The sequence below is a fragment of the Plecotus auritus genome (genome assembly GCF_963455305.1).
Source record: "Plecotus auritus genome assembly, chromosome: 1".
In the NCBI taxonomy this organism is placed as follows: domain Eukaryota; kingdom Metazoa; phylum Chordata; class Mammalia; order Chiroptera; family Vespertilionidae; genus Plecotus; species Plecotus auritus.
Genome location: NC_137770.1, coordinates 50,978,148 through 51,001,970, shown reverse-complemented (window position 1 = coordinate 51,001,970; position 23,823 = coordinate 50,978,148). Strand labels below are relative to the sequence as shown.

General features: G+C 40.9%; 2 protein-coding genes across 4 annotated transcripts in view; one reads left to right on the top strand and one right to left on the bottom strand.

Moving 5' to 3' along the window:
• ZNF609 (zinc finger protein 609) overlaps positions 1–23,823 on the top strand; it is a 230,695-nt gene that overhangs the window by 46,312 nt on the left and 160,560 nt on the right. The window lies entirely within an intron of this gene.
• Positions 20,377–22,103, bottom strand: LOC308247634 (ubiquitin carboxyl-terminal hydrolase 21-like; the record flags this gene model as incomplete). The annotated part of the gene is given in 3 exon segments (XM_080667036.1): positions 20,377–20,980; positions 20,982–21,994; positions 21,996–22,103. Coding segments are annotated over 3 exon segments (1,707 nt in total). The 5' UTR covers positions 22,086–22,103.

The following is a 23,823-nucleotide window of genomic DNA, read 5'->3' as shown; positions in this document are numbered from 1 at the left end:
TTTATTGGAGAGACTATCTTGACTCCATTGTATGCTCTTGCCTCCTTTGTCAAATATTAATTGAACATAATGGCTTGGGTTGATTTCTGGGTTCTCTGTTCTGTTCCATTGGTCTATATATCTGTTCTTGTGCCAGTACCAAGCTGTTTTGAGAACAGTGGCTTTGTAATATAGCTTGATATCTGGTATTGTGATCCCTCCAATTTTGTTCTTTTTTCTCAGGATTGCTATGGCTATTGGGGTCTTTTTTTATTCCATATGAATTTTTAGAGAGTTTGTTCTAGGTCTGTGAAATATGCGGTTGGTATCTTAATGGGGATTGCATTGAATCTATAGATTGCTTTGAGTAGTATGGACATTTTAATGATGTTGATTCTACCAATTCATGAACACGGTATATTCTTCCATTTCTTTATGTCTTCCTCTATCTCTTCTTTCAGCGTCCTATAGTTTTCTGAATGCAGGGTTTTTTACCTCCTTAGTTAAGTTTATTCCTAGGTATCTTAATTTTCTTGGTGCAATGGAAAATGGGATTTTTTTTTTTTTAGTTTCTCTTTCTGTGGGTTCATTATTAGTATATAAAAAAGCCATAGATTTCTGTGTGTTAATTTTGTATCCTGCTACATTGCCAAATTCATTTATTAAGTCTAGTAGTTTTTTGGTGGAGTCTTTAGGGTTTTCTATGTACAGTATCATGTCATCTGCGAATGACAGTTTTACTTCTTCTTTTCCAATTTAGATGCCTTTTATTTCTTCTTCTTGACTGATTGCTATTGCTTGCACTTCCAGTACTATGTGGAACTGGAGTGGTGAAAGTGGGTATCTCTTCTTAGTTCCTATTCTTAGAGGATATGTTTTTAGTTTTTGTCCATTGAGCATGATGTTGGCTGTAGGGTTGTCATATAATGGCCTTGATCATGTTGGGATATGTTCCCTCTATTCCCACTTTGCTGAGAGTTTTTATCAAAAATGGGTATTAGAGTGTGTCAAATACTTTCTCTGTGTCTATTGATATGATCATGTGATTTTTGTCTTCCAACTTGTTTATGTGATGTATCATGTTTATTGATTTGCAAATATTGTATCAACCTTGCATCCCTGGAATAAATCCCACTTGATCATGGTGTATGATCTTTTTAATATATTGCTGGATGTGATTTGCTAATATTTTGTTGAGGATTTTAGCATCTATGTGCATCAGGGATATTGGCCTGTAATTCTCTTTCTTTGTAGTGTCTTTATCAGGGGTCCTCAAACTACGGCCCGCGGGCCACATGCGGCCCGCTGAGGACATTTATCCGGCCCGCCGGGTGCCGCTGCCTGTCCAGCTTAGCAGCCGACTCGTCCCAGACCCGCAGTGCGCATAGGAATTTGTTCATAGTTTTCTTTTAAAACTATAGTCCGGCCCTCCAATGGTCTGAGGGACAGTAAACTGGCCCCCTGTTTAAAAAGTTTGAGGACCCCTGCATCTGGTTTTGGAATTAGGATAATGCTGGCCTCATAAAACGAGTTTGGAAGTGTTCCTTCCTCTTGGATTTTCTGAAATAGTTTGAGGGGTATAGGTGTTAGTTCTTCTTTGAATGTTTGGTAAAACTCCCCTGTGAAGCCTACTGGACCTGTGCTTTTGTTTGGTGGGAGTTTTTTTTATTACTGCTTCTATTTCATCAGTTGTTATTGGTCTATTCAGGTTTTCTGATTCCTCCTGATTCAGTTTTGGGAGATTATATTTTTCTAGGAATTGGTCTATTTCACATTGTTGGCATATAGTTGTTATAGTATTTTCTTACAATCCTTTGTATTTCTGTGGTGTCAGTGGTTACTTCTCTATTTTCGTTTCTGATTTTATTTACTTGTGTCCTCTCTATTTGTTTCTTGATGAGTCTGGCTAATGGTTTATCAATTTTGTTTATTCTTTCAAAGAACCAGCTGTTGGTTTCATTGATTTTTTTGGTATTGTTTTTTTAGTCTCTATGTTATTTATTTCTGCTCTAATCTTTATTATTTCCTTCCTTCTACTTACTCTGGGCTTTTATTGTTGTTCTCTTTCTAATTCTTTAAGTTATAGGGTTAAATAGTTTATTGCTGATTTTTTTTTTGAGGTATGCCTGTAGTGCTATGAATTTTCCTCCCAAGACTGCTTTTGCTATGTCTCAGAGATTTTGGGTTGTTTGTTCATTTTCATTTGTTTCCAGGAAGTTTTTTATTTTTCTCTTGATCTCATTGGTAACACATTCATTGTTTAATAACATGCTATTTAGCCTCCATATGTTTGAATGTTTTTGGTGTTTTTACTGTAGTTGATTTCTAATTTCATTCCACTGTGATCTGAGAAGATGTTTGATATGATTTCAATCTTCTTGAACTTGTAGAGACTTGTTTTGCATCCCAACATGTGGTCAGTCGTTGTGAATGATCCATGTGCACTTGAGAAGAATGTATATTCTGCTGTGTTGGAGTGATATGTTCTATAAATGTCAAATAAATCCATCTGATCCAGTGTGTCTTTTAGAGTCTCTGTTTCCTTGTTAAGTTTTTGTCTGAAAGATCTGTTCAGGGAAGTCAGAGGGGTGTTAAAGTCCCCTACTATGACTGTATTGTTGTCAATCTCTCTGTTAAAGTCCTCTAGAAGTTTTTTTTTTTTTTAATATATTTAGGTGCTCCTATATTGGGTGCATATATGTTTACCAGGGTTATATCCTCTTGTTAAATCGATCCCTTTAGCATTATGTAGTGAGTGACCTTTGTTGTCTCTTGTGATTGCCTTCATATTAAAGTCTATTCTGTCAGATATGAGTATTACTACTCCAGCTTTTTTTTCTTTTCCATTTACATGGAAATTTTTTTTCCATCCCTTCACTCTCATCCTGTGTGTGTCTTTTGTTTTGAGGTGGGTCTCTTGTAGACAGCATATAGTTGGGTCATGTTTTTGTATCCATTCAGCTACCCTATGCCTTTTGATTGGAGCATTTAATCCATTTACATTTAACATTATTATTGATAGGTATTTATTTATTGCCATTTTAATTCATATGGCTAGGTTTCTCTGTTTCTTTTTCTCATTACAGCAATCCCTTTAGCATTTCTTGTAATGCTAGCTTGGTGGTGAGGTACTCCTTTAGCCTTTCTTTGTCTGGGAAGCTCTTTATTGAACAACTATTTTGCATGATAGCCTTGCTGGATATAGTAATCTTGCTCTGAGATCCTTGCTTTCCATTACCTGGAGTACTTCATGCCATTCCCTTCTGGCCTGTAGAATTTCTGATGAGAAATCAGGTGTCAGTTTTATGGGAACTCCTTTGTAGGTAACAGTTTTTTTTTCTCTTGCTGCCTTTAAGATTCTCTTTGTCTTTAATTTTTGGCATTTTAATTATGGTGTGTCTGGGCATGGGCCTGTTTGGGTTGTTTTTAAACACACACACACACATATATATATATGTATGTGTATATATATGTGTGTGTGTGTGTGTGTGTGTGTGTGTGTGTGTGTGTGTGTGTGTGTGTGTATGTATGTTTTTATTGATTTCAGAGAGGGAGAGAGAGAGAGATAGAAACATCAGTGATGAGAGAGGATCATTGATCAGCTGCCTCCTGCATGCCCTACACTGGGGATTGAGCCCACAACCTGGGCATGTGCCCTTGACCAGAATCGAACCCGGGACCCTTCAGTCCGCAGGCTGATGCTCTATCCACTTAGCCAAACCAGCTAGGGCTTGTTTGGGTTCATTTTGCTTTGGGTTCTCTGTGCCTCCTGAACTTGTGTGACTTTTTCCTTTACCAGTTTAGGGAAGTTTTCTGCCATTGTTTCTTCAAACACATTCTCTATTTCTTTCTCCCTTTCTGCTTCTTCTGGCACACCTGCTATTCTAATATTGTTACGTTTCACATTTTCCCATTGCTCCCTTAAGCTGTCCTCCTATTTTTTATTGTTTTTTCTTTTTGGTTCTCTGACTGAGTGATATTTTCAACTCTGTCTTCTAATTTACTGATTTGATCCTCAGCTTCCCCTAACACATTTCTTCAATGTGTTCTTTATTTGTGTTGTGTCATTTTTTACCTCAGACTGTCCTTTTTTCAGTTACTATATCTTTTTTTCATGCTGTTGAGCATCTTTGCCCTCATTACTCTGAATTCTGTTTCAAGTAAATTTCTTTTGTCCATTTCAGTTATCTCTTCTTCTGGAGAATTCTCTAGTTCTTTCATTTGGGGGTTCTTTTTCCCCTCATTTTGGCTGTCTGTTTGGGTTTGTGACTATGTATTAGGTAGATCTTCCACACCTCTCAATCTCTAGTCCAGGACAGTGTTAAAGGCCGTTTCTAACTAATTAGATCAGGCAAAGATTCAAAGCCTCCAGAGACCACTGCTACCTACAGACTGATAGGATTCTGACTTGAATTGCCCCCTAGGCAATGGTCCTCACATGTGGCGAGAGTTTTTTTTTTTTCAACAGGATGGAGCAGTTGCTTCTGCCTGGAGGATAAGTGTTATTTTTAATCTCTTAAGTTGCCTCAGGACAAGGTATTTTCTAATAGGATATGTCAGCTGTCTTCCCCCCAGGCAAGGCAAATGTCTATGTGGGAAAGATGACCTCCACTCTAGGGAGGGAATGACTCAGCCCAGGAAACTTGGGGTGTCTGCCTTCTGAGCTCTATCCCCCAAGTCCCCAGTCCTGGCTTCTGCTGTCACAGCTCCAATCCACTTTACCCTCCTCCCTTTGCCAGAGCACAAAGATGGATGGCTCCACAGGGAATTTTGTGTGTTTGCCCTTTAAGAGGGTGCCTGAATTTTCAGCTTTGATTCCCTGGCAGATAGCACCCCACTGCTCTTTACAGCCAGATGTTATATGGGTACCCTTCTCAGTTTTGGTGCTCTCTGCTGGGGGAGGAGGGGCAGCGTGGGGATTAGATCCCAGAGTTCTCAGTGGCAACCCCCCACAGCTGAGATATCTCTCTCTTGGGGATTTCAGTTGCTGTCTGTGGACACCCTGCCAGTCCTTTCGCAACTACTTGCCCCCTACCAGTCTCTATGCGGTATCCACTTTTGGTCCTCAGGTATCAGGGTTCTCTCCTGTGAGTTTTCCGTAGATTATTCAGAAAGTTTTTCTGTATTTTAGTTGTATTTCCCATTTGTTCCTGGGAGCATGTCTATGCAGCATCCACTTACTCTGCCATCATTTTTAATCCTTTCCTTTTCTCTTAATAATGAAGATCAAATTCACCAAAAATCTTAAGGGATAAAAAGTAACTTTGAACAGTAGATGTGATTTTTTTTTTCTGAGTGATACTCATACACACACACACACACACACACACACACACACACTGAGTGGCCAGATTACTATGATCTCTGAACGCATAATAATCTGGCCACTCAGTGTATATCCTATATAATAAAAGGCTAATATGCACATTGTCCCCTCGACCAGGAGTTCGACCAACAGGCAGGCTGGCCAACCGCCCATGTCCCCTCCCCCTGGCCAGGCTGGCCGGACTCCACCCATGCACAAATTCATGCACTGGGCCTCTAATACACACACACACACACACACGCGCGCACGCACACACACACACACACACACACACACACACACACACACTGAGTGGCCAGATTATTATGCGTTCAGAGATCATAATAATCTGACCACTCTGTGTGTGTGTGTGTATAGTGAACAAAATGACAGGAGCCTAAAATGGAAGGAATATCTAAGGGCCTCTGAGAGCAAAAGAGCTATTCAATTTATTTAACTTTTCTAAGCCTCTTTTTTATCACTTATAAAATAGAAGTGAATAATAGTAGTGACCTCATAGGGTTATTATGACGATTAGATGAGATAAAGAGTTAAGCATTCAGCATAGTGTCTATGATGTTATGATGTTATTAGCTATGAGGTACAAGGTCATTGTAAAATTAAGGAGAAGGGATATACTTAGAGACTTTGAAGAGTTAAGCCCATGTATGTTTTGGAAATAATGAGTTTATGATAGTTAATATTTTCATTCCTACTGATTTTCAGGAAGGCTTGAGGAGAGATTGATTTAGAGCATTTGGAGCCATTGAGGTTTGGGGTTATATTATTTGATTGGTGAGTTTGGAAGGGTTTGTTGGACTCCTTTTGGTACAGGGCTGATTTCAGGTTGAAGAAGCATGGCTCTATGATTATTTTTATATTTATTTTTTTTAAATAAATCTTTATTCAGATTATTACAATTGTTTCTCCTTTTTCCCCCCATAGCTCCCCTCCACCCAGTTCCCACCCCACCCTCTGCCCTTAACTCCCCCACACTGTCCTCATCCATAGGTGTATGATTTTTGTCCAGTCTCTTCCTGAAACCCCCATACCCCTTTCCCCCTGAGAATTATCAGTCCACTCTCTTTCTATGCCCCTGATTCTATTACATTCACCAGATTATTCTGTTCCTCAGGTTTTTAATTCACTTGATTTTTAGGTTCACTTGTTGATAGATATGTATTTGTTTTTCATAATTTTACTCTTTACTTTTTTCTTCTTCCTCTTCTTTAAGAATACCTTTCAGCATTTCATATAATACTGGTTTGGTGGTGATGAACTCCTTTAGCTTTTTCTTATCTGTGAAGCTCTTTATCTGCCCTTCAATTCTGAATGATAGCTTTGCTGGGTAGAGTAATCTTGGTTGTAGGTTCTTGCTACTCATCACTTTGAATATTTCTTGCCACTCCCGTCTGGCCTGCATAGTTTCTGTTGAGAAATCAGCTGACAATCGTATGGGTGCTCCCTTGTAGGTAATTAACTGTTTTTCTCTTGCTGCTTTTAATATTCTCTCTTTGTCTTTTGCTCTTGGCATTTTAATGATGATGTGTCTTGGTGTGGTCCTCTTTGGATTCCTTTTGTTTGGGGTTCTGTGAGCTTCCTGGACTTGTAAGTCTATTTCTTTCACCAGGTGGGGGAAGTTTTCGGTCATTATTTCTTCAAATAGGTTTTCAGTATCTTGTTCTCTCTCTTCTTCTGGCACTCCCATAATTCTGATGTTGGTACGCTTGAAGTTGTCCCAGAGGCTTCTTACACTATCTTCAACTTTTTGGATTTTTTTTTTCTTTTTGCTTTTTCGGTTGAGTGTTTTTTGCTTCTTTGTATCTTGATTCTTGTGTTCCTCTAGTCTGTTGTTGGGTCTCTGTACAATATTTTTTATTTCAGTCAGTGTATGTTTAATTTCTAGTTGGTCCTTTTTCATATCTTCGAGGGTCTCGTTATATTTATCGGCCTTTTCTAGGATATTCTTGAAAAGCCTTATAACCGTGGTTTTGAATTCTATATCCAGTCGTTTGTTTTCCTCCATTTCTTTCGTTTGTGATCTGTTTCTTTGACGCCGCATTTTCACTGCTTCCCTGAGTTGGTAGGGTAGATTTGTGTGCCAGGTTTCCTATATGGCCCAGTGGTTCTGCCTCCCCAGTTAACCTGAGGTGGACACTCTTGGTGCACCCCTTTGTGGACTGTGTGTACAGCCTTGTTGTAGTTAAGTCTTGATTGTTGTTGGTATCACTGGGAGGAATTGACCTCCAGGCCAGTTGGCTGTAAGGATCAGCTGTGTCTACGCTGGGAGACGTTCGGTGCTGGAGACAGCCTTATAGGATTAGACTTGCCAAATTGCAATAGCCTCTGTGCTCAGCTTGGATGGGGTGGAGTCTCAGGGCGGAGCAGACAGTCTTGGCTTCCAGTCAGCCTTGCCCTTGTGCGCGTGCGAGCCTGCAGACCTCTGCCTTCCCCGACTCCCGAGTCTCTGCCCGAGAGTCCAGATTCCCCCCGCAAGAGCGTGGGTCCCCAGGGGCTCGCCTGGTACTGGGGTTCAGTGCAGTCAGAACTGGGGCTCAGTGCAGTCAGGAGCTTCTGACTCCCTTCCACTAGGGAAAGCCTGTGGCAACCTCCGCAGCCTTTGTGCACCCTGGCACACGCGCCTCCAGAACCCTGCCTGCTGGGGCTCCCCCGGTTCTCCCCCGGGTCTCCGAGTCTCCGGGTACCTTTCTCTCTACCTGACAGACCAGACTCCCCCTGTATGAGCCTGGGTCCACGGGGTTTCGCCCGGGACTGGGGTTCAGTGCAGTCAGAACTGGGGTTCAGTGCAGTCGGGGGCTTCCTTCCCCCTTCCGCCAGAGAAAGTCAGCCAGGCTCTCAGCCGCCCTTCCTCTCTGCGCGCACAAAGACCCTTTGCCGTACCTCCAATTCTCTATGAGCTTTTCTCTTTCCTTCTAGTTGTAGAATTTTCACTCAGCCAGCTTTCCTGTGGTTCTGGATGGTGTCCGTTCTGTCTTTTAGTTGTAGTTTTGAAATTGTTGTGCGTGGCAGCAGTTTAGGTGCTTACCTATGCCGCCATCTTGGTTTCTCCGGCTCTATGATTATTTTAGGTTAGAAAGGTGTATTTTTTTTTCTCTTTTAGTCCTTGACAAGTATAGACTTTAGCCTTTTGAAGGCATTAGCATTCCTACAGGTATTCTGAATAGTCAGGAGAAGCATGAGGATTGAAATACTTCTTTTTGTGAATTTGTCACTAGCTGCAGAAATAAAAACTGAAGGTGGTCAGTTTTCAACTTGAAATGTTGTTTATTGAGAGACTACAATTCAACTATGTGCCTGAAAAATACTCTAATTGCTTTTTAAATTTGAGGGTACTAGGTTCCAGTCCTAATGGCAAATATTAGATTGTGTATAGATGAGCCAGACCTGGCCATTAAATCCTTTCTTGGCCTCTTTTTTTTTTAAATTGAGGTATCATTGATATAACATTATATTAGTTTCTGGTATACAATGCAGTGGTTTGATATTTATATAGCAAATTGATCACCTTAGTAATTCGTTAACATCTGTCACCATACATAGGTTGATGGCCTACTTTTGGTACAGGGCTGATCTCACATACTAAAAAAATTTTTTTTCTTGTGATTAAGAACTTTCAAGATCCACTTGTTACATACCCACGACTTACTCATTTTATAACTGAAAATTTGTACTTTCTGGACCCTCTTAACCCATTTTTCCCATCCTCCACCCCTCCCCTCAACCAGCCCCTAGTCTAGTTTTTATATCCTTGAGCTTGGCTTATTTGTTTGCTTGTTTTAGATTCCACATTTGTACAGGTGAGATCATATGGTATTTATCATTTTCTGTCTGATTTATTTCACCTAGCATAATGCCTTCACGGTTCATTCAGGTTGTTGCAAATGACAAGATTCCATGCTTTTTTATGGCTGAATAGTATTTCATTGTATGTATATACCACATTTTCTTTATCCATTTGTCCATCAGTAGACATTTAGATTGTTTCCATATCTTGCCTATTGCAAATAATGCTGTAATGAACATATATTTTTGAATTCACGTTTCCTTTTTTTGCATAAATACCTAAAAGTGGAATTGCTATATCATATGTTAGTTCTGTTTTTAATTTTCAAAAAAATATTTTTATTGATTTCAGAGAGGAAGGGAGAGGGAGCGAGAGAGAGAAACATCAATGATGAGAGAGAATCATTGATCGACTGCCTCCTGCACAACCCCATTAGGGGTCGAGCCGCAACCTGGGCACATGCCCTTGACTAGAATCGAACTTGGGACCCTTCAGTCCACAGGCCAACTCTCCATCCACTGAGCCAAACCAGCTAGAGCTGTTTTTAATTTTTTGAGGAACCTCCATACTGTTTGCCATAGTGGCTGCATCAATTTACATTCCCACCAATAGTGCACAAACGGGTTCTCTTTTCTTCACATCCTTGCCAACAGTTATTATTTTTTGTCTTTTTTATAATATCTCTTCTAACAGGTGTGAGGTGACATCTCATTGTGATCTTGATTTGCATTTCTCTAATGATTAGTGGAGTTGAGCATCTTTTCATGTACTAGTCATGTGTTCATCATCTGTATGTTTTCTGTTAGGCCTCTATTTTTGTTTAATAATGGGTTCTCTTCATTGTGAAAAGCTTTTTATGAACTGGTATTCAGCTTAGAGTTGATATTTTCTGGTTGATGTGTTTCTTCAGAAGTTAAATACTTAGCTCTGCATTGAATCAATCCTTAGTGAAAGGTACAGAGAACATTGTAGAAAGGAGATGTACATGTTCATCATACACCAACCAAAGTAGCATGAGGTTAGAGAAATCAACATTCAGGGTGAAGAGTCTCTTGGTGCTAAGGCTTCCCAACTGGAGGGTGTATATCAGAATCACTTTGAGCTTTTAACAAAGTAAAAGTGCCCTACTGAAGTAAAATCTTTAGAGCTGGGAACCACAAGCATGTACTTTTTTTTTTTTTTTTTTTTTTTTAACTTCAACAGGTGCTTTTAAATTGTCTCTTGGTTAAAAACCACTACCATTGTGAAAAGGACTATACAGCCTCTGGGAATCCCTGTTACTCCCTTAGCCAGGGGAACTCTAAAAGTTGTCCTTGCCTTTTGCCATTTTCAAATAGAGCTATACACTGCACTTTCATGTGATCCTTATTTGCTTTACATAATGAGTAAGATTCTCCAACTCTCCTTATTTGTTGCTCATTTGGGTTGGGACCAGTCATTTAGGAATACAGCTGTAATAAATAAATCTCCTAATTAAGAGGATAACTCCTCTTATTATCCTCTTAATTAGGAGAATTAATTATTGGATTTCTCATAGTTATAACCTTTAAGGTAGAGTGTCCATATCAATGTTACTGATTAAGCATTAAATTTTTGTTCTGGAATTTTTAAGGCAAATTTGAGCAAAATTCTTTTGAGTATATACATTTTCCATATGTAAATTAGAAGGAAGCAGAAGACAGGTAGATAATCTAAATTTACTGCTAATACAACAGCAGTTTCTCATTGATTTGTGAATATATTTCTGTGGTTATGTTGGACAATAGGTGTTCTTAACTTTCTGGAAATATATGGTCCCCCCAAATAAAAGAATGCAGCTATCCAATAAAATCCTTATTCCTGAGCCTGGTTCTGAACACACTCAGACATGCTGTTTTAAAAAGAAAGAGCATCAGCTCACAGAAATAGATGTCCCCTAAGTTCTTTGTGTGTGTGTTTTTGTTGGTTTTCTTTTTTTTTTTGTATAAACACATACTATTTCTTTGAAGTCAAGAAGAGAATTAATGTTTTTTAGTATAAAGTATTTTCCTGATGGGACTTTTAAGTCAGACCTAAGGAATGCTAATTATTATCAGAGAGAAACATATACTTGAATATGCTGCAGACTCATAGTTAAAAAGTGGAATATCATTTTGGCCAAAGTTATAATTATATAACATTAAATTCTCATAATAAAATGTAAAATACTGTTTTTAGTACTGGTACATGTATTATATATCTCATAATTTACATAAATCTACACTGTACACTTTCAATGGATCTTTTTATGTTTTGGAGTATTTCAGATGCATATTCCATTGAATTAGGAGGAGAAAAAAATTGGCAAATGGGAAGACATCATACAAAGTAGCTACACATTTTATACACCATATTAGACTAGATCTTAATCCCATCAGCATGCAAATTCCTAAACCTCTGGTAGAGTGTCTGTTTTAGATAAAATATGCCATAAGGCATTTTCCATTTTGATTATACATATGGGCTTGTATTGAGAATTGGGAGATTTTTGAAATCAAGCAAGCTGACTGCTTATTACAATTTCAGAAAGAGGCTGAGAAATTCTTTCACTTTGGTTTGCCTTTGTTGTTTCTTCTGACCTTTCACATCTCTTACAAGGATTAGGTTCTAAAGTCAGGGTGTACAAAGCACTTAGTCAGAAAGTACCCTTGAAAATTACTTAGGATAATGACATGTTGGAAAGTGACATACTGGCTTCATAAATTCAGCAACATTTTTTTCTCTAGCATTAAAACAAATCATTATTTCTTCAGTTGAGGTCTCATGTAAAAGCTGGCTTGTGTTTGAGGACTGTATTTAAAAAAATATGTGTGTGTAAATGCTAAAATTACCCTAACCCTGGCGAAATGCTTCTACCATGAGAGGCACATAGGAATGGACACCAGATAAGTGAACACGAGTTCTTGTCTCCCAGCTGTGGTGCCCTCCAGAGCTTATACTCAATGAGTAGAATAAATGTGAGGCCAAACCATTCAAATTGTTCTTTCTTATTTGTTTGTTTCTCCCTCCCTCCCTCTCTCTCTCTCTCTCTCTCCCTCTCCCAGCTACATATAGTTTATTTGATTGTGTTAAATGTATATATCCAGTTATCTGTTTGTTGTACAAAGGTATTTTATGACAGAAGAGGACATCTTGGGGTCCAGATTTTCTCTGTAGTGGAAATTTAAAGGTCCATGGATTAAATCTATCTTTATATAATGTTTATTCTTTTGTAGCGTTTACTTTTCAATTCTAACTTTCACATTCCCTCACAAATTCCTTCTCTTTAGGTTCCCTTAGTCACTATATGGTAACCTCAGGTTTTACCCTTGAGTTGAAGAAGAACTGTTCTGTCAGCAAACTGAAGAACAGAGATATTTGCATTTTACCAACATAAATATCCCTGAGCTTAGTCTCTCTTTCTTAGGCCCAGTGCCTCTGGTAACTTCTTTGAACTACTCTTCACTTTCTATCCTTATCTGACTTTCAGTGAGAATCTAAAGGATGCTGTTTAAAAATCCAATTGTTGTTTTAATTATTTTTTGTTATTTCTGGGACTCACTTTTATATTTGTTTCTGGTCCTGTCTTAAGACCAGATGGGATTACTAGTATATTTATTTACGCAGATTTAGAGAGGACTTTTGTCCTCTTCCCCAATTAAAAATAATTAACCAGGAAAAAGTAGTCCTTTTAATATGTCATTTTTATATGGGCATTCATTGCAGTCTAGGCATAGCATCTAATATATAAAAGGCCAGGGTTGTAACGACCTATCACAACCGAAGGCTGACCAACCCGGAAGTCCTTCAGTCAGCCCTGTGTTGCCGGGGCAACCCAGCACTGACTGCCGAGCTGCAGCCTGGCAACCCAGCACTGACTGCCCAGGGGACTGAGACCCAGAGAGAGAGGCAGGGTCTGATCCACAGCCTCAGTGGCAGCTGTTGATCAGTACTTGCCTCTCTCTTTCTCTCCGTCTTTCTTTCTGAGCTTTGCCAGCAGCAGGGCTTATCTTTCTCTCCTGGCTGGGCTGCTGTTAAGCCCCACCTCTCTGATCAGGCCCAGAGATAGGCCCAGAGATGCTGACTGGCATAGGAACCGACCAGTCAGAACCAAATGTGGGTGCTGTGAAGAACCAATGGCTGTCTACGAGGTGGAGCTTTTGACACTGACTGGCATTGAAACCAACCAATCAGAACCAAATTGGCCTGCAGAGGAGGGCAGTTGGGGGTGAGATCAGGTCGGCAGGGGTGGGCAGTTGGGGGCAACCAGGCCGGGAGGGGAGGGCGGTTGGGGGCAAGATCAGGCCGGCAGGGGAGGGCAGTTGGGGGTGAGATCAGACCGGCAGGGAGGGCAGTTAGGGGTGATCAAGCTGGCAGGCAGAGACAGTTAGGGGCAATCAGGCAGGCAGGCAGGCAGGTGAGCAGTTAGGAGCCAGTGGTCCCAGATTGTGAGAGGGATGTCCAACTGCTGGTTTAGGCGGGATCGGGCCTAAACTGGCAGTCGGACATCCCCCAAAGGGTCCCCAGTTGGAGAGGGTGCAGGCTGAGCTGAGGGAACCCCCTCCATCTGTGCATGAATTTCGTGCACCAGGCCTCTAGTTGGTTGTATTTTGGAAAAAAAAAAAAAAAACAACACAAAAAAACCCATTGTATTATTTGACAATGAGGTTTTACTCATTTTGAAATCGAATTAGCTACTCCTTAGAGATGACACTGCTGTGACTAGAATACCTCATTTGAAGGCTTGGTGCCAGTGCTATACTTTTAGCTGTGTGCTAGTGGCAGCTTTTGGACAGACCATTGCAATTGCCCCTAAGAAAGGAGAGATAGAAGTTTTCATTTGAAGAGCTAAATAAAAATGATTCTGGGTATAGGCCAATACAATATCACTAAGGGAGAAGAAAAGTACCGTTTACCTCTCCCTGGGAAGCAGTTTGGCCAGAAAAAAATCTCCCAGAAAGGGAAATTATAAGCTTATTAATTTAGGAAGATTTGGGTTTTCACTACTCAGCCTTTGTGAAATAGAGCTTCTTTTCAAAGGAGGTGGGATGAGGGATGGAATAAGGCAGATTTAAATGCTTAAAAAAGGTCACTTCCCAACCCTCTAATCACCCTCTTAGATTTAAGCAGGTAGGTGACCTCAAATATCATATACATAGCAAACTGTTTAGAAATCAAGTTAGGTTATTGCTGTTCCTAACTTACGGTGGATCAATGACCTGAAGTGCCATTCAGAGCAAAGCCTGGAAAGATAGTTGGAAAATAATATGTACCCAAATGATTTTTTTATATCTAACTAAAATTTTCAGATGTTTCAATTTGTTTTTATTCCCTAGTCACATTTCATTTTACATTTCATATCTAATAACCAAAAGCAGGAGAAAGGAGCCAGGCAAATCCTACTTTAATTCTTCCCATTCCCTTGCCCCCATAGAGCTTTGATACTGGTGAAAGCTTGTTGAAATGAACTGGGAGCAGTGGTGAATGAGTCTTGAATATAAATTTTGATGGTTTATTTTTATGTTTAATAATAATACACAAATCTCAGCATTTTTCCTACCACCTGTTTACTTGTATTGGCAAGAAAAATAGTAAATGACTGGTTTATCACCTTCTAGGGATGGTTTTGGTCAGACATTTGAGATTAGGGTAATTTTGGAGTTGATAGCAAGAGGTGATGTCTTTGGTCTCAAGATCAAATACCTCCAAGAAACAAACAAATGGTGTTTTTAAAGGAAACTTAGATTTTAGTGTGGTGTGCTCATTTAATAAAAATTATCTTTCCTTGAATGTTTTTGTATTGATCTTATCTTAGGGATGGTTCCTTATCATTGCATTTATTCTGCTTATATGTTTCTCTATCTTTCAGAACCATTTCTAAAGTTCATCTTGTGGACTACTGAATAATAATTCCTTTGGGGCATACAGTCTAGTAAAAGAGACAGAATGGAATCAAGTAACCACATGCATATCAGTGTGATGTAAGAAACATCCCAACATGTAGAGATTTTTATGAATTTATTTGAGCCAGACTGATGACAATTGCCAGGAAGCCAAATCTCAACAGATTGAAAAAATGCTCCAGAGAATGGCACTTTCACATCTTATTTTATACCTTACAATCAAACGAGGAGGCATAAGGAGGGTTAAGTGACATTCATTGGTGAGAGATTAGGGAGGCAGGAGAAAGCAAAGCAGGGAAATCTCTTGAGATTGGATAAAAAGGAAAATGAAGAGACAAATACTCTTTTACATTGGTGGTTACAGGATAGTTAATAATTAACATTTATAGCACATAGAAATGGTATGCAGGAGAACAAGATACCAATGAGGGGTTCTGTAGTCTCATGTTCTAGTGGGAGATTGTGCCCTGTGGGATCTGGAAAAGGGGGGATACTCTGACATTCTGGACGTGTGTTATCATAAATGCAAAAAGACAATAGACAGGCTCAGTTAAGGTAAAGATTGACCTTTGTCAAGAAAGATACTGGTCTAGGACATGACTGCCTGCCATGACTCGTTTTTAGTTAGGAAGTTTTAATTTCAGACCATCCTATCTGCTTACTTTTGTCTCTGAGTTTGTAATGCCTGCCATGCAGGCCTACCTTGAGCTTGTCAGCTTTAGGATGTGGCCCCTTTTTTGTTCACATCAGGGTGAGGGTCAGAGAAAATATCCATGAAGAAGTTTGAGTAAATATCTGAAGGATAAATAGTCATTAATTTGAAGGAGAGAGTTAAATGAATTAACAACCATATGGAAATGAAATGTTCCTTAAGGTCTGGAGGTCTTGAGAGAGAACTGGAAATCTAAAGAAATAGGACTTATTAATGTGAACAGATAAGTGGTAATTGATGCCATAAAAGTAGATGAACTTACTCAGGGAAAATGTGTCTGTTTAATGAGATAAAAAGAAGGGGGCCCAGGATTGATTCCTGAGGAATACCAAGAAGGTAACTAACTTACATAGCATATTAGGAAGTTCTTTCATGTGCAGTGAAGAGCATACAAAACTACAACTGGGAACACAGGTCTACAAAAACATTTTAAAAGTCTCTGAAAGGGACTAAAGAACATGATTGGTTCTGCAGTTAGATTTGGTTTCTGGATTGGGTCATGCTTTAAGGGAAAGTTTGTTTTCCCATGCTACTTATGAGTAATGAAAGAGTGATCTAGGCTTTTTACTTCAACCACTTCCTATATATTTTCTGCTTTTCACTTTCTCTTCCAAGACATTTTCAACTTCCATAATGGGATTAAAGCAAAAGCATAGACTTTGATTAGACTTTTGCTTGAATCCCAGCACTGCCACTTCATTGATGTGGAATCCTGCAAATTACCCACCTTCTTGAAATTAATTTTCTTTAAATTTTGTATGGATTAAAAGTACACTGTAAGTGCACAGTATATGGTGGTCTAGTAGTTGTAGGTCAACAACAAATGTCTGTTCTGTTTCTCTTCTTTGCAGCTTCTATTTTTTGAGGTAGGTGAGTTTTTTCATCTGTAATCATTGATTCTCTGTGTCCCACCTCCTCATGGCATCATGTAACAACATCCTTTTTGCTAGAGCAAAAGAGTTTTGCATTTTAGTAGTAAAAGCCCTTTCTGGAGCCTGGCCAGTGTTGCTAAGTGGTTGAACATCGACCCATAAACCAGGAGGTCACAGTTCAATTCCCGGTCAGAGCACATGCCTGGGTTGAGGGCTCGATCCCCAGTAGGGAGCATGCAGAAGGCAGTGGTTTGATGATTCTCTTTCATCATTGTTGTTTCTCTCTCTCTCTTCCTTCCACTCTCTGAAATCAATAAGAACATATTTTGAAAAAGTCCTTTCTGAAGAGGAAGTACAAGGAGGGTTTCTGGGTTGTTATAATCCAGGGTTTTTCAACAACAGCAAATTGGTGTTTGGAGCTAGGTAATTCTTTGTGGTGGTGGCAGCCCTGTGTATTGTAGGATGTTTAGCAGCATCCTTGCCTTTACCTGTTTGATGCCAGTAGAATTCCCCCCAAGTAAAGACAACCAAAGGTGTCTCCAGACATTATCAAATGTCCCCAAGAGGGCAAATCTCCATTTAAGAAATGTTTGCCAAAAAAATCTGTTTCTTGATATGGGTGGTATTCACACTGTTGTGTATATTTATGAAAATGCAGTGAGTTGTACATACTAGTATATGATATATACAATTTTCTGTTGTGAATATTATGTTTCCACAAAAAGTTTTTAAGAAATCCTTTTTTCACTAAGGCAGTGGAGAACCAGGCTCTAACCTATAACTATGCCTAAGTATGTGTAGGTTTTTATTCTCTCTCAATCCCTAAAAGATCAGGTAGAATTAAGGGGAGGAGAGGACGTAGGTAGGATAGAAAGATTGTGAAATATAGTTTGAAAATCTGGCTTCCAAATGTCTCTTTACAATTCCTAGCCAGTAGGGTGTAGAATTCAACCTAGGAAAATTTATATTACAAAATTTCAGAAATAAGCTCTGGGCACATGACAGAGTAGAATTATCAGCAAAACAGGTATCTTCCTTCTCACTTTCTCTGCTATACTGTGACAGCAAAGGAGAGGATCATTTGATTTTGGTCACTTCAGATCTTATGACCCCTTTTTAAAAAAAATATATTGATTTCAGAGAGGAAGGAAGAGGGAGAGAGAGATAGAAACATCCATGATGAGAATCATGGATCGGCTGCCTCCTGCAAGTCCCCACTGGGGATCGAGCCCACAACCCGGGCATGTGCCCTTGACCGGAATCGAACCTGGGACCTTTCAGTTCGCAGGCCGACGCTTTATCCACTGAGCCAAACTGGCTAGGGCTATGACCCCTTTCTTGATGGTCATTGAAGTTACTTCTGAAAGTATTTGCTTTTACTTTTAACATAAAATCTTTCAGTCTTTCTCTACTTTCATGTTGGATAACATTGACTGCTTCCTAAAATATAGTTCCCAGAGAATTCCTTGGGTAGGAAGCAGCAACCCACCTCAGTGTCTTAAAAGGAGTCTAAGAAAAGATCCCGTTTTGAAGTTTGAAAGATCCTGTAAAGAGGGAAAGGGAAGGCCTTGGGCCAAGCAGCCTTTGAGGTGGTAACCAGCTCATAAACAAGAACTGGCATGTGCCAACAGAGTCTCTCATTCTGGCTCGAGAGTTGGCTGAAGAGAGAAATGTGTGGAAGGCTCTGTAAGTGAAAGGATTGTTCTTGGCTTTGGCTGTAGTGTGGCTGGAAATGGAGCAGGGAGGGAGCGTGGACCTGGTCTCTGGGGTCTAGGTATTGCCCTAAGAGGAGGGTTTTGTATGTTTTTTTCCTTCCTTATTTTATTTATTTTTTCCTTTTCCCCTCTTTAGTATTAACATTTAAGGTACAGGAAATGGTTGGATATTGAGTGTTTTACAACTCTTCTAGGGCAGCCTATTAATATTCTAGTCTGCCAAGACGAAAGCCAGAGGGATTTAACTAGGTAGAATCAAAGCTAATAACTTTTATGAGAGTGCCCTAAGCAAGGTACCCTCAGTTTATTTGGAAGTGTTTAAATTTTACTAAAATCCCATCATTGCCAACGTGGTTTTTTAAAGAGGGTAGGCAACCATGGTGGCTAAACCTCGAAGACCAGTAAGACCTGAAATGAGCATCAGAGTGAGCCATCTGAGGACAAAAGGAGAGCCTTGGTAATTGAAAGAGGTGCAACTGTGACTCTGGACCTTCATCCCTTCATTATTCTTTACTGGTCCTGACAGCTGCCATAGCTTGCTCAATGTGTTGTGGGCAGGGGATTGTTTCTTAATGCCTGCATGGGAGTACCAAACTTCAGCTGTGTTATCTAGGCTCTGAGCTTCTGGCACTTGCTGAGGCATCTGGTGACTCTAGACAAAAGCCTGTTTTGTCAGAAAGAAGATTGGGGCAAAGAACAACCATTGTTATCTCTGATGCCCTCAGAGCAAACTGTCTATTTGGCAAATGGAAATGTCTTGACCTTGTGAATTACACAACTGGTCCACTTGGTTTTATTTTTCTTTGAGATTATGTTATACTAGTAAAGTTTCAGCATTCAGGTGCTGAGACCCACTATAATTAATGCTTTTTAAAAGATGTTTTAAATATCATAAAAGTAATGAGTGCTTTATTATAAAGAATTTGGAAAATGCAGAAAGGTAAATGGAAGAACGAAAAATCATTAATTCTACCATATTCATTTTTTTAAATTATTTATTTTAGAGAGTGGGGAAGAGAGAGAGGGAGGGAGAGAGAGAAACATCGATTTGTTGTTCCACTTATTTATGCATTCCTTGATTGCTTCTTGATATATCCTAAGATCAAACCCGAAACCTTGGCATATCCTGATGATGCTCTAAACAACTGAGGTCCTCAGCCAGCACTCATTTTATTAACAGAAGAATTCCTTTAATGTTGTGAAACTGGCTGAGATTATTGGTTCAGGACTGGCTTGGGCATGATCTATATACCTCATGAGTCTCAACCCTGTTTCTTTAACATCTTTAATTTTCCCATTGATAACTGCCTGGTCTGGCCCTGCTTGGCTAGATTTTATTACCCTGGAGCATGAAACTGTATCTTCTATATTTAAGTTTTTATAATATGTCTCAAGCCAAGTTTTAATCTTCATCTGTGATTGTCTTTAGAAGTCTGGGTGTTTATTGTTTTTTAAGTTAGTGGTGATGAATGAACGTGTGTGTGTGTGTGTGTGTGTGTGTGTGTGTGTGTGGCGGGGAGGGGGGGGGTGATGGTTTTATTATTTTTAAAGGCTAAATGTTGACCTGTGTACCTCTTTTTGGAAAGAGGTATCTTTGGTGTCAATTAGCATAACAACTTGCTTTCATTGAAAGTCTTATAAAATCTTGGGAGATTTCTTGTTGTAGAAGAAGAAGAAAAGGCCTGTCTTCCATGGAATTCTGAGATAAACTGAGCCACAGGGACTTTTTATTTTTCATTAGGTTAACATTTTACTTAAAGGCAACTGCACAGAAACAAATCTCCTTTCCTTATATAATTTTCTATTTAATTTATATTGACTAGTTTGAAACTTTGGTTTATTAAATACTTTTTTTCTTAATAAATTTATTCACAAAAAGTGAGATTAGTCCGGGGCTGTACACGGGCGGGGCCTGAGGAGCTCTGTACATGGGGCTGGGACACAAGGGGACCTCCAGGTGGAAGGGTACTTTTTAATTAAAAAAAAAAAATGGGAGCTACAGTCACCCTCCACCTCCCCAATGAAAAAGACACAAAAATAGACGTCTGTGAGGTAAAGGCGGAGCCTGGGCTTCGGGGTGACAGGGCTTCACAGGCAGCGGGGCGGCTCCTGCGTCAGCTGGTAGAAGAGCACGTAGCCCTCACTGGACGCCACCTGGTTCTCACTGACGGGGGAGACCTGAGAGTCGTTGTAGACGTGCCAGCCCGTCTGGCAGCGGCACAGGGCCGTGTAGTGGCCGCAGTGGACGCTGCCCGAGTGGTTGCACAGGGCGTACAGCTGATAGACGGGGCTTCCGGCTTGGTCGCTGGCAAAGTCCCCCAGGCTCAGGCGCTGCAGCGGGAAGTCCACACCCACGGAGCTTTTCTTGATGGAGCCTCGGGAGGCGGAAAACCAATTCAGATGGAGTACGAGGATTCGGGGGAATCTTTGTACTGTCAACTTTTTGGTATTTCGGGTTTTCTGCAGACATCGGTCACACACTGGAGCATTTTCTGACTCTAGCTCTACTTCCTTGGCGAAAAGGTTGAAGCAGTCCCGCAGAGACACTTTGCCCCCAGCAAATCCTTTCTTAGGGATGGGCAGGGACAGGTCACAAAAAACCTCGAAGGTCGTGGAGCGATACCCACAGGCCTGGCACTTGAGACAACTTTTCAACTGGCCCACAAACAGGTCCACAATCTTGCTGTCCTCGCTCCAGGTAACGCTTCCACATTAGGTTGGCCCGGTCATTGTCACTACTTAAGTCAGGTTCTTCTAGCAGAGGCCCTCCACAGTGGGGTGAAGAGGGAGCTGGACTACTGGCCAGGATTGGGGGGGGGGGGGGGCGCCGGCGACCTCGTCGGTTGATTTCAAGGTGTAGCCGCTCCATGAGGAGCTTCAGGAACTCCTGGGCATCCTGCTGGCAGTATCCAGAGAAGGAGGGCATGTATTTCTGGAAGACAGCTCGGAATCGAGTAGGATTTACCGCTTCACAAGAGTCAGGGTGCCACAGGGCCCCAATCACATCTGCAAAGGATTCAGTGAGCTCTTGGGCTCGGCCCTCTCCAGGCACCTCTTGCCGGAAGTCCCTTCGCAGACATAAGTCCCGGAGAGGCCGAGTGTTGCTCATACACTGCAGCACGGCATTCAGGAAGCACGTGTTCCCCAGATTTCGGAGGCCAACATGACCAGAGCCCAGAAGCAGTGTGTGATGAGCCATCTTGTCATCGAAGTAGAAAGGCTTGGAGGGCCGGGCAGATATCTCGTGGAAAGTGCCCTGGGAAGTAGGGGGCTCTGTCCGTATGCTGAGCAAGGTGGGGCGCCCAGGAAAGGCCCCGAGGCGGCGGAGAGAGGTGCTGCGTGTCAAAGTGGGTGGCTCAGGCCGGTGCGCCAAGCGGCTCAGTGCAGCCCCTAGCTCTCCAGCGCCTCGATGCCCTCCCAAGGCAATCCCCATTGGACGCAAGCCCCCACTGCTCACAGATTTGGACCGGGCTAGGTTGGTCCTGGTTGGGAGAGGCAGAGCCACAGCTGGGGGTGGTGAGCCAGGAAGGGGAACTCCTTGATCTGCCCCAAGGGGGCCTCTGGGACGAGGGCCTGAGGTCCGTGTCCGTCCCACCTCCAGTTTCTTGAGCCGTTCCTCAGGTGGACCTGGCCGGGGAGGCAGAGGCCGTAACATGGGGTTCGGCCCAAGGACTGGGTTTCGACGCTCCTTACTGCGAGCCCGGGGTGGCAAATGGTACTTTGGATCCCACTCGGGGCTGGACATTGACAGGTGGCTCTTGGGTCCGGCCCAGGCGGTGCTCAGAGGCCTGGGGCATTGTGGTCACCACAGGCAGGACCTGTCACCCGGCGTGCGGCGGGGGAGCCCAGCTGGGGCCAGGCCCCAGCTCAGGGCTGGCCCCCCTCCCCAACCTCTGTGCAGCACCCCCGCAGGCCCAGCTGCAACTTCAGGCGCAGCTGCTGCCCAGGTCGCTCCCGTCGCCGGGGCTGCCGCCATCTTTGTTGGTTCCGCCGCCACCGGCTTCGGCTTATTAAATATTTAGATTTTTGTTTTATAGAGGCTTGTGATAAAGAAAATGGCCTAATACAGAAATGTGTTTTGAACTTATTTATTGTTCCTTTTTTTTAATATATTTTTTTATTGATTTCAAAGAGGAAGGGAGAGGGAGAAACATAAATGATGAGAGAGAATCATTGATTGGCTGCCTCCTGCACGCCTCACACTGGGGATCAAGCCGCAACCTGGGCATGTGCCCTTGACCGGAATCAAACCTGGGACCCTTCAGTCCGCAGGCTGATGCTCTACCCACTGAGCCAAACCAGCTAGGGCTATTGTTCCTTCTTAATGTTAAAAATTGGCAGGGCCTACGAGACTGGTGTCTAAAACTACTCTGACATTGGCAATATCAGGTGTAGCCATTCCCCAAAGAAACCTTCATTAATACTGTATAACCTTATAAATCTTTTTGACAGGAAAGAAATAGGAAGAGATGCTGGCTGGGTATATTTTAATTTATATTCTCTTAAAGTATGCATTTTATACTGATACATTATTTTGTAAATTATCTTTTTATTTAACATGGACTCTCCATCTAATAGGGGAAGGGGAGCTTCCAGTCAGAATAATTACTCTAGCAGTCTGAGAATATCGTCTGCGTTATGGTTTGAAAAAAATCAAATCAAGATTGACTACTTTGTCCAAGAGACTGACTTAAGAGTTTAAGTAGATCTGGGAAAATCTTTCATGTTATTAACTTAAATTTCATATGAATAGAGGTTGAGAAATGATGTCTGATAGCCTAAGTTGTGGGTAGAATTTCTGCTTTTTGCTTATCATATGGCTTTAATGTTCCTGCCTTTTCTTATTTATTGTCAAAAAGTAGAAAATAACTGTTTCCAGAACTTATTAAGGAGTGATAGATAGTTGGAGAATATTTTGGGAAGAGGTGAGCTAAACAGATAATACATGGGGATTTTTTTTAAGCTCATACAAGTTTTAAAAAATTAATATATTCATATTTCCTTTTTATAAGTGTACAATTCAGTGATTTTATAGTATATTCACAGAATTGTGCAACCATCACCATTATTTATTTCAGACTATTTTCATTACTCCCAAAAGAAGCCTGTGGACCCATTAGCAGACACACACACACACACACACACACACACACACACACACACGCCACTTGTTATTGTCTATTTTTTTGTTGTGGTGGGTTTTTTCTCCATTTTTTTTTTATAACTATCCTAGTGAGTATAAAGTGGTATCTCATTGTGGTTTTGATTTATATTGCTTTAATGACTAATGATTCTGAGCATCTTTTCATCTGTTTATTGGCCATTTGTATATCTTCTTTGGAGATACATTTATTTAAATTCTTTGCCCATATTTTAATTGGATTGTCTTTTTTTTTTAAGATTTTTTTTATTGACTTTTTTAGAGAGAGAGAGGGAGGGTCGGAGGGAGAGAGAGAAAGAAACATCCATGTGAGAGCAAAACATTGATAGTTTGCCTCCTGCACATCCCCTACTGAGGATCAAGCCAGTAACCCT